This window comes from Psammomys obesus, unplaced genomic scaffold (assembly GCF_907164565.1).
Source record: "Psammomys obesus unplaced genomic scaffold, mPsaObe1.curated_primary_1811, whole genome shotgun sequence".
Taxonomy (NCBI): domain Eukaryota; kingdom Metazoa; phylum Chordata; class Mammalia; order Rodentia; family Muridae; genus Psammomys; species Psammomys obesus.
The window spans coordinates 6,018,782-6,029,255 of NW_026585587.1; the positions used below are offsets into that span (position 1 = coordinate 6,018,782).

Sequence of the window (10,474 nt, forward strand, 5' to 3'; positions counted from 1 at the left end):
CCCCCCCCCATGGCATCTAAGAAGAAATGGCTCCCCTGTGTGGACCCCGGAGAAGAGGGAGTCTCTGGTTTGCAGTGCTGGGCGAGGAAGGGGTCTGTCCCTCAGCGACTCATCTTATTCCCTGCAGACTTTGGTGGCTGTGACACAGCCATGAGCGATACAGGGTGGCACAGTGCACCTGTTGTTCACCCCGACCCCATGAGGGTTTACGGGAAGTGCTTTGCCTGCAGGTGCATCTGAGGTGTGACTAAAACCCCAAAGAGAACAAACACACCATAATGAAACCAAAGTGTGTGTGTTTGATTCCGGTCTTAACCAACCCCCCGAGCGTTTGGTAAATATGTGAAACAAAATGACTTCTCAATGACCTGTGTAGGGTTTCAGGCTGTCCAGGCTGACCTTGACCTTTCCTGTAGCAGATGACTTCCAGAGTGCTGGGATTACCATACCCAGTTTTATGCCATGCTGGGGATTGAACCTGGGGCCTAACTGTATGCTAGATAAGCACTCTACCAACTGAGCCACAGCTCAGGCCTCATTTTGATCATTTTCCAACAGTATCCAGCCTGAGGCTGATGATGGTATTGAGCTGTATTTATTTCATTTTGTTCCAGTCTATTCCCAGGCCTGAGGTTTCATCTTTTCACCCATGTATAGGGTGGGTAATCACCTTTTCATCTAGATTTTTAAAAGAAGATATAAAATACTATGTTTAGGTTACTTCTGCATATGATGGACAGCGTCTAACCCCAAGTTTCCTGAGTTTCTCTCTAGGCTGAGCGCTGCCCCAGAGAAGCCTACCACAATGAAAAATCAGGAGAAGGGTCAGACTCAGTGGAGTATGATGATAATGCCAGCAGTTGGGAGTCTGAGACAAGAAGATTGCATTGAGTTACTTCAGCTGCAAAGAAAGTACCAGGGCAGCCTTTGAAGATGAAAATAAAGGAAGAGAAGGAGCAGAAGCAGGAGGAGAGCCTCTTAAAGTGTATTTTTAAAACAGAAAAATTCTCTGGGTGTGGTCGTGCATGCCTTTAATTCCAGCACTAAGGTAGGCAGAGGCAGGTGGATCTATGTGAGTTCAAGACCAACCTGGTCTGCCCAGGACAGCCAGGGCTACGCAGAGAAACCCTCAAAAATAAAACAAACAAACAAAAAAACAAAACCAGAAAAAAAAAAAAAAAGTCAGGCATGGTAATACAGTCCTATAATCTCAGCATTTGGAGAAACTGAGCCAGAAGGATCAGTGTATGTTGGAAGCCAGCCTGGACTGCACAGTGAGTTCCAGGCCTATGTGAACTGTAGTGACAGACCCTGTCTCAAACATAACAAAACACACAAACCAAAACCCTCCAAACAAAGGGGAAACAGCAACAAAACAAAACAAAACAAACCATGGCAAGGCCAAACAGTGAACTGGAAAAACCCAAGCTGTGAAGGAGCTGCTGGTGCCTTAGCCTGGCTGTCCTTCTGTGACATAGCCACTCAGCCCTGGAGGCTCCTCACCCTGTGTGGCCCTAATGGAGGGATGTGGCGCTGCTCATTGCACCCACGTGTCCTGTGTCCACGAGTGTGCTCTCTTAGTCTGACTCGGGTCTCCATGCCTCTGTGTGGCTGGGAGCATGGAGCTTGGCTCTGGAGATCTCAGCACGCTGGTGGCTCTGGGCACGGTGGGACACTCCCTGGCATTGGTAGGCACAAACCCAGGGGTTTGAGAAGCCAGAGTCCCCCTCTGTCCTGCCAGGCTTTTTAAACTTTTTCTGCTCTTGACCCCTCAGGCCTAAGACATTTCTGTGTGACCGCAGGTACACAGGAATGTAAACTAAACTAGGTGTACAAATCGAACATTTGCTGCTAGTGATCGTAACGTTACTCATTTTACAACAGTTGATTGGTAAACTGTCAGGTGCTGTGAAGGGCTCTCTATTCCCAGACTCCATTCTAGTTCCCAGACTCTGGGAACAGGGTGCTCCCTGACTTGGCAATGGGGAGAAGGCAGAAGAGCAAACTAGAGCACAGGTAAAACCACTGCGTCCTCGAGAACGCTCTGGTTCCTGCAGGACAGAGAGCATCTTTGGTTTCCTCAGAGCTGGGCTCAAGGACTGACTGCAAGTCCCCGAAGTGAGTGAATGTAGGGAAAAAAAATCAGTGGCTTAGATAGCAGAAGCGAAAGGATGGTTATTAGCAACTAACCCCCTGACCTCTTGGGAAGGAATTTGTCTCTGAACAGTGTAGCTTAATCCTGCCTGGTTTTGAGTGACAGGGAGCTGAACACACACAGTGCATCTGGATTAGGATTCTTGCTCTGCTCTTGCAGTGGCCAATACTGCACAGCTCTGACTTGTCTTGTCGGTTGCAGGATAGTCCATGCAAAAACTTCACCTCAATTCATTTTTTCGTTACACTGTTGCAAGATGTTTCTGGTAGGATGCTTCAGTCCTCCCCTTTGTTTGTGTTTTGGTGTTTGAATGGAACCCAGGCTCTCCTGCATGCTTGGAAGGCCCTCTGAGCCACAGCCGGCCTGTCTAGGCTCATACAAAACCACTAGCAATCACTGTTAAGAATGTAACGTAACAGTGTTACTTATGTCAGACCCAGCGGAATTGCTGGGTGTTAAAATAATAGAGTTCCTTCAACTATAGAACTGCCACTGTGTTCTCCATGTGCTTCTGCTTTTACTACAATATGAGACTCAAGGGTTCAGATATTCAGTACATTGGTACAATTCAGTATCCACTCTTGATTTTTTTTTTACAAATTCTTATTGAGCTGAGACTGTATCTTAGTGATAGAGCACATCCTGAGTATGCCCAACGTCCTGGATTTGATCCCCCAAACCCAAAATATTAAATAATAAAACAACAACAACACACACACACACACACACACACACACACCCTTTAAAAATTACTATGGCTGGTTGTGGTGGAGCACACTTTAATCCCATCACTCTGGGAGGCAGAGGCAGATGGATTGCTGTGAGTGCAAAGCCAGCCTGGTCTGCAAAGGGAGTCCAGCACAGCCAAGGCTACACAGAGAAACCCTGTCTTGAAAAACAACAAAAAATTACTATGGATATTTCCTTAACAGGAGAATGCATTTATCTCAGCTATAAAGCTCATACTTTATGGAGGAAATAGTAAGGGAGATTATTAAAATCGGAGGCACAAGATAGTGGTATCTATTCTCACTGCTTAGCATTAATCTGGAGATAGTGTTAATGAATCAGACAATAGACAGAAAGGACCTCACCTGCAGAGTTCTTGCCTAACATTCAGGAGGCACTGGATTCCTCTCTACTAAAATAAAAAGAATAAAGTTAAGGAAGAAAGGAAGGAGGGCAGGGACCAGATGAATCAATTTGAAAAAGAGGAATTTAATCATTATTAGCAGATGGGGAGAGATGGCTCAGTGCTTAAGAGCACCTGTTGTTCTTGCAGAGGACCCGAGTTTGGTACCCAGAACCCACATTAGGTTAAACACAGCTACCTGTGACTCCAGCTCCAGGGCCTCCAAGGACCCTTATGTGCACATCCCCATGCCTCATGACCATAATTTACAAATAAATATCATTAGCAAGGCGCTGGGAAGGAGTTTAGTTGGTAGAGTACTTGCCTAGCATGCCCGAGGCCCTGAGTTCAACCCAGCACCACATAGACCCGCATGTTTGGGGGCCAGAGGCAGGAAGATAAAAAGTTCAAAGTCATCTTTAGCTACACAGTGAGCATGAGCCTGTAATACATGACACTGGTGAGAGAGAGAGAGAGAAAGACAGACAGACAGACACAGAGATAGAGACAAACAGAGAGAGCAGGCACACACCAGTGGCAGAGCCAGATGGGGAGAGACAGAGACAGACAGACACACACACACACACACACACACACACACACCAGAGAGAGAGACAGAGAGAAACAGAATATAATATCATTGATAGATATTACATTTGTACCTCAAAAAGGAAATCCACATTGTAGTGTGTTGTTTTGGTAATGCTTCCTCTCTGATCGTGCTTGCTAACATCGGAAAATAGAGAGATAGGTCTAGCATGCTGGAGACCCTAAATTCCGTCCCCAGCACTGAAACAAACAAACAACCAAATAAGCTACGAATGTGTCTCAATCGCCGCCCGACTCACAGCAGCGATAAGGTCTAATTGCAAAGAGACTGAGGCTAAGTAACAAGGTAAACAAGTGGACCTCAGACCCATCGCACTAAGTCTGGCTGTCCCCTGGGGGGGAACTCTCTGTGTGGGAGAGGCTTTTCACTGGACTGATTAAAATATAAAATTGTGAAGTGAGATTTCCGTAGGGCCCCACCCCTAGGCAAAGAACTGCATATAATTAAGGATGGCTGGGAAAGCGAGAATTAGCCTTTTGCACAAATGAGTTTCCTCCCCCCCCCCCCCATTGGTTGCCCACTGAAGAGTGGTCAGCCCTGAAACCATACACACACAAACAACAAAAACAGGGGCAGCAGGCTGTATTTACGTATATTTGTGAGTGTCTGTAACAAATGATCAAAGGAAAAAGAGGCTAGCCACACCTTCGAGTGCTGGGAAGAGTGTGGGAGGGGCTTGAGGGAGGGTAGCTGCGGAGGGAGGGAGGAAAAGGGGGAAAAGAAAACAAATGACAGATGTTGATGATGGTGTAGTCGGAAAGGAACCCTTAACCACTGCGGGCAAGAGTGTAAACCGCAGTCCAGCAGCTATGAAACTCAGCACAGAGGCTTATTTAACAATGAGCAGGGACCGGGAGGTGGTGGCGCCTGCTTTTAATCCCAGCCTTCAGGAGGCAGAGGCAGGCAGATCTCTGACTTTGAGGCTAGCCTGCTCTACAGAGTGAGCTCCAGGACATCCAGGGTTGTTACACAGAGAAAACCTGTCTCAAAAAAGAAACAAACAAACAAACAACAAAAACCAGCAGGAAAATTCCCATACGACTCAGTTAAAGCCTTCCTGGGTACCTGCCCAAGAACCACAGGTTAACACATCACGGAGACACCTGCCCATCGGTGCTTACTGCAGCTCTAGTCACCACAGCAGAGCTAGGGAAGCAACCCTGACGTCTCTCTCAAACAGAGAGACAGAGAAGAAAAATGTGGTGTATATACATAACAGTTGTGTGTTTTTTGTTTTTTGTTTTTTTTTTTTTTTAGGGTAAGAGGAATGAAGTCATGATATTTGCAGGAACATGAACACACCTGGAGATAATCCTATTAAAAAAATTTACTGAGTGTCAGAAACGGAGTTACCACATATTTCCTCTCATTTTTGGCTCCTCGGTTGTGTGTGGGGGCAAAGAATGATATGCATATGAAAGTAGAACTGTCTAGGGTTCTAAGGAGGAGCAAAGGGAAGGGGGAGGGGGAAGGGGAAGGAAGTGGTACAAGCAGGAATGTGTCTGATATGTAGTACAAAAGCTTCAGAAAATGAAAATCCGGCTCAGTGAGCCGAGTCGGTGGATCGTGACGCCGAGCCTGGCAACCAGAATTCAATTCCCAGGACCAACGTGGTGGGAGGAGAGAACCAAGTCTTGAAAGCTGTTCTCTGATATTCACATGCGTACCGTAACCTGTGCCTCCGCCCCTCCAAACAAACAAATAAATAAGCAACAAAAATTAAAAATATGTAAATTAAAACTACAGTTTGGGGAAAAATCAGGAACTGGGCAGGATGGTCCAAACATGTGCTCTTAAGCACTGTGCAGGCTGAGCTGGAGATTCCTCTAAATTCAGGAGCTGGAGGCTAGTCAGTGGGACGTAGTGAAATCCATCTCTTCAGAGAAAATTGGGGCTGGCCTGCAGCTAAGTGACGGGGCACCCGTGAGCATTCCTAAGGCCCTGGATTCCAATCCCGGCACTGAAAACAAAGCAAAAATGACTCACCAAACAAAATAGAGCATGCCCCACAAACTCCAAACAGAAGCCCCAATTAAACAACATCCCCACATACGGTCTGAAAAGGTGACTTTTTCAAAAACTAAAAATTTTCTGCTTTTAAAAGACGGGTGCAAATAATGACTGTTAGCAAAATCTGCGTGATGGGAAAACCACCTTTTCATGTTATTTTTAAGAGAGACAGAGGTAAGATGAGCAGGCAGGGCAAAGGGAGAGCCTGCCTTTTCCTGCACTCCCTTCCACAGATTTGAATGTTGCTAATTCTAATTAGCAATTCTAGTTCTAATTCTAATTCTTTTCAAAAGAGTAAAAAAAAAAAAAAGTCAACTTACATTTTAGAAAGTTCACCACTCAAATAAGTCTACAGTGCAAGAGACAGCTAGCATTTCTTGAGTTGAGCACCCACCGTGTACCAAGAGACTGGCTAGGAATTCGGTGGACATCGTGATTAAAAGGACTAATTTCCGCTGTAAAAAGTACCTTTCCCCCATTTTCCTAGAGGGGACTCACATCGCATTGAAGAGTGTCTAAGATATGCAGAGCACACAGCTCCGTGAGTGTGGCACGAAAGGTTTGAACTCACACCTGCAGGAAAGAGCCAGTGGCCTGAAATGCTGTCAGAATTCCTGTCTGTATCCATTCTTTGACCTAGAAAGTCTAGGAAGCTGAGGTGCTCTGGGAGAGTATGGAGGCCACTCAGGGCATGTCTGGAAGTCTCTACACACCGACCCCAAGAAGCCACACAGTCCCAGGCAGGAGTTAGGGAACTCTATGGAGTGGGGAGGGGTGCTAGGCCACCTGTGGCACCTTGGCTGGCCTTGGTGTACTTGCTAAGCAAACACAAAGTTCTGCCATGCCCAGTGAGGGGACTCCAGACACCAGGAGATAGGCTGGAAAGAGTGTCCTGGACTTGAGCTTCCCTGACTTCAGAGGTCCTTGGGTCTGCTTCTACTCCAGGTGGTCTTCACTCTGGAAGTCCCCAGATGACTTCCGATCCAATTGCAGTGTTTTGCTCTCTCCCTCACCTGCCAGCCCAACCTTTCTTTGGAGTCAGATCATAGGAGCCAGTTACCAGGCTTCTCTCTGACCTCAGCCCTCATTCCCAGCATGATTAGGCCACTGCCTTCCCTTGGGCCTTTAGCACTGGCGTAGAGTCAGGAAAGACCCTCCCCCTGCCCCGTCAGGAGCAGCAGGCTTCATTTCAGGGGTCCCCTCTCCTGAAGTGGCCCCTGAGACCTGGTTTGGGGCCTACTTTCCATCTCAAGGCTGACCCAGGTCAGACCCAAGCAGGGGTGGGGGGGAAGGAGGCTTCTCTTCTGCATAACAAAGGGTAGCCCTGCTGGAGAGCCTTGGGAAGGGCAGACAGGCCGTGGAATCCACTAGGGCTTTTTTTCTTTTAGCCCCAGACTGAGATCATCAGAATCTGCAAATAAAAAGTCTAGATACTGCTGTAATGCAAATCACAGGTAAACAAGGAATAATATACCAGTGAATTCAGGTCTCAGATCCAGCCCTGTTTTATTTTGAAGGCTGGGGGGCTCAATTTTATTTCTCCAGAGCAATTCTTCAACAAATCCACACTCAGGTATCCGAGCTGCGTCTTGGGGAACTTAGCACACCCTGGCACAGAGCCACACAGCTCTGTCCCGGCCCCAGCCACACACTGCATTGAGTCCACCTGGCATTTCGTGAGCCTGGGCAGGACTTGACAAAATCTCTTTGGGAATGTGGAAAGCACTGACTATGTGGACGCTGATCTTAAATGTGCTGCTCCTTCTCTGAGCCACTCGCTGTCCTCTCGGCTCAAAATTGGGAGAGGGTGGACTTCCAACTCCAATTCCCATACAGCAAGAAAAGGAAAGGGTGGGACTCCAGCCAGTCCCAGGCTTTTTGGCAAGGAAGGGCCCCGCCACCCCAAAGTGGGACATGCTAGCTCTTATCAGCCCCAGAAGTCTTTTGAACACCTGGCCAGGTGTACTGAGAAGCAAGTCAGTTGGAGAGCCCAGGTGTTGATCGACATCTGGCTCTTTCCAGGGTTTGGAAGCAGCAGTGGACAAGACTGTAGGCACACATTCCAGACACTGCGACCTGGCATCCAGCAGAGCGTAAGCACTCCACATCTCCAGGATCTGCCTCCCAACCCGTGCTCGGATTGAATGTAGGGCTCCATGGGAGCTAGGCAAGTGCCGTTACCAGCCCCCAGTCTGAATGTCTTAATTGGTCAGGCACCCCTAAGTCGATGGTGAGGTATACGACTAACAGACAGGGGTGAGCAGATGGTCTCAGTCCAGACAGGCTTTTGTGCCCCTTCTAGACAGCCCCTCCTCAGGGCTCAGGGGCTTGTTTCATGCTGAGCTCCCAGGAGGTCCCAGGGGTGTGACCTCTCTCCTCCTCCTCCCCTGCCCCCCACCCAGGGCTAGCTATAAAGCGCGTCTGCACCAGCCCTGGGCAGACTCAAGACTCTTTCAGGACACCTCAGGAGTACACACATCCTCAGCTCCTCCTCCTGGGCAGCGCCATGCCGTTCCTGTGGCTCTGCTGGGCACTCTGGGCTCTGTCCCTGGTCAGCCCCGGGGCAGCCCTGACCGGAGAGCAGGTCCTGAGCAGCCTGCTGCAACAGCTGCAGCTTAGCCAACCGCCGGTGCTGGACAAGGCTGACGTGGAAGGGGTGGTCATCCCCTCTCATGTGAGGGCCCAGTACGTGGCCCTGCTGCGGCATGGCCACGCCAGCCGCTCCCGAGGGAAGAGGTTCAGCCAGAACTTTCGAGGTGAGCCCTCCTCCCCTGCTGTCCTTGGGCTCTAGGAAAGGCTTATCATGCCCTCCACCTGTGGTGTCCATGGGCCCTTGCTGGGTGGGGCTCAGTGGAAGTGCTGGGGGACGCAGGCGGCTGTTAGAAGGAAGTGGGTGTGTGTGTGGGGTGGCTGGGTCTGGGCACTGAACGACCCTTGGGGTAGGAAAAGGGGGGGGCTGTCCGTGCTGGTAAATTCAGAGCAGAGAAGAGGAGGAGATGGAGGGAAACAGGTAGAACTTCCTAGGTTCACCACCTACAAGAGTGGCTGACTGTGTCCTGCCATGGACAGAGAACAGTGCTGGCCAGAGGCGGCCCTGGGTAACAGAACGTTTGGGGAGAGGGAGGGAGAGCACTGGTCTCCAGTTGTCAGGACAGCAAGGACCTGCGTGGTGGTGCAGCCCCTCCCGGCTGAAATCAGCCCTCCGGGCCACAGCCCCGGCTACAGCTCCCTGTCCTGTAGTACTTAGGCTGCTGGTTCTGAAAGGTTCTGAGCGCTGAGAACAGGTGTGGCTGGCTCTCAGGTGATCGCCCTGCTGTCCTAGAGCTTCAGGGGTTAGGGAACACACTGGCTGGTTCCATCCAGGAACGTGACATTGTCCTAAGGGTTTGCCCCAGGGTTCAGCAGTCCCGACAGAGGTGTTCACGGATGCCTGCCCCTCCTTTACGGACAGGTCACTGAGCGGAACCCCTCACAAGAGAGTCTGGCCTTTCAAAAAGGCACAGTTCCGCTAGGGAGCTTGGAACCTCTAGTCTCTGCAGTGGAACTCTGTATTTCTCTCCTCCCTCCCCCATCTTCTCCAGAAACCTTCCCGAAAGAACCCACCAGCTCCTTTCCCAGGCCGGGTTCCAAAGCCACCACCAAGGGTGAAAGTGATAAAAAAAAAAAATAATAATCCTGGATAGGAGAGATACTTCCTTTTCACGATGTTCATGGGCTTCCTGCTGCCAGTTTCCCCTGAGGATTACTAAAGGCTCTTGGCCATTGGCAATGGGTCTCGCCTCCCTGGAGGTTATCTGGTGCCCGTGGGAGGCCCGGCTGACTCTGTCCACGTCCACAGAGGTGGCGGGCAGGTTCCTGGTGTCGGAGACCTCCACGCATTTGCTAGTGTTTGGCATGGAGCGGCGGCTGCCGCCTAACAGCGAGCTGGTGCAGGCCGTGCTGCGGCTGTTCCAGGAGCCGGTCCCCAGAACTGCCCTCCGGAGGCACGAGAGGCTGTCCCCATACAGTGCCCGAGCTCGGGTCACCATCGAGTGGCTGAGAGTCCGCGAGGACGGCTCCAACCGCACCGCCCTCATCGACTCCAGGTACAGCCTGCAGCAGTGCGTGTGTGTGTGTGTGTGTGTGTGTGTGTGTGTGTGTGTGTGTGTGTGCGTGTATGTGTGTGTGTGTGTTGGGGGGCGGGGCGGGGTCGGGAGCTCGGCCCTGCTGGGGGAGGGGAGCCCCGGCCGGCAGGGGTGGGGACAGGGCGGGACAGCCTCCAGGGGCCACTGGCAGCCTGCCAGCCGCCTCCCCTGACGCCCGGGCTGTGTCTCAGGCTGGTGTCCGTCCACGAGAGCGGCTGGAAGGCCTTCGACGTGACGGAGGCCGTGAACTTCTGGCAGCAGCTGAGCCGGCCGAGGCAGCCGCTGCTGCTGCAGGTGTCGGTGCAGCGGGAGCACCTGGGCCCGGGGACCTGGAGCGCGCACAAGCTGGTCCGCTTCGCAGAGCAGGGGCCGCCGGGCGGCGAGGGGCGGGGCGAGCCGCAGCTGGAGCTGCACACGCTGGACCTCAAGGACTACGGGTAGGC

At 50.8% G+C, this 10,474-nt stretch overlaps 1 protein-coding gene across 1 annotated transcript in view; it reads left to right on the forward strand.

Annotated features, from left to right (window-relative positions):
• Positions 1 to 8,413: 8,413 nt before the first annotated feature.
• Positions 8,414 to 10,474, forward strand: part of LOC129678887 (left-right determination factor 1) — a 2,787-nt gene continuing 726 nt past the window's right edge. Inside the window, exons 1-3 of the mRNA XM_055609850.1 lie at positions 8,414 to 8,663; positions 9,746 to 9,992; positions 10,223 to 10,468. Of these exons, the coding sequence (XP_055465825.1) occupies positions 8,414 to 8,663; positions 9,746 to 9,992; positions 10,223 to 10,468 (743 nt within the window). The remainder of the gene's footprint in view (positions 8,664 to 9,745; positions 9,993 to 10,222; positions 10,469 to 10,474) is intronic.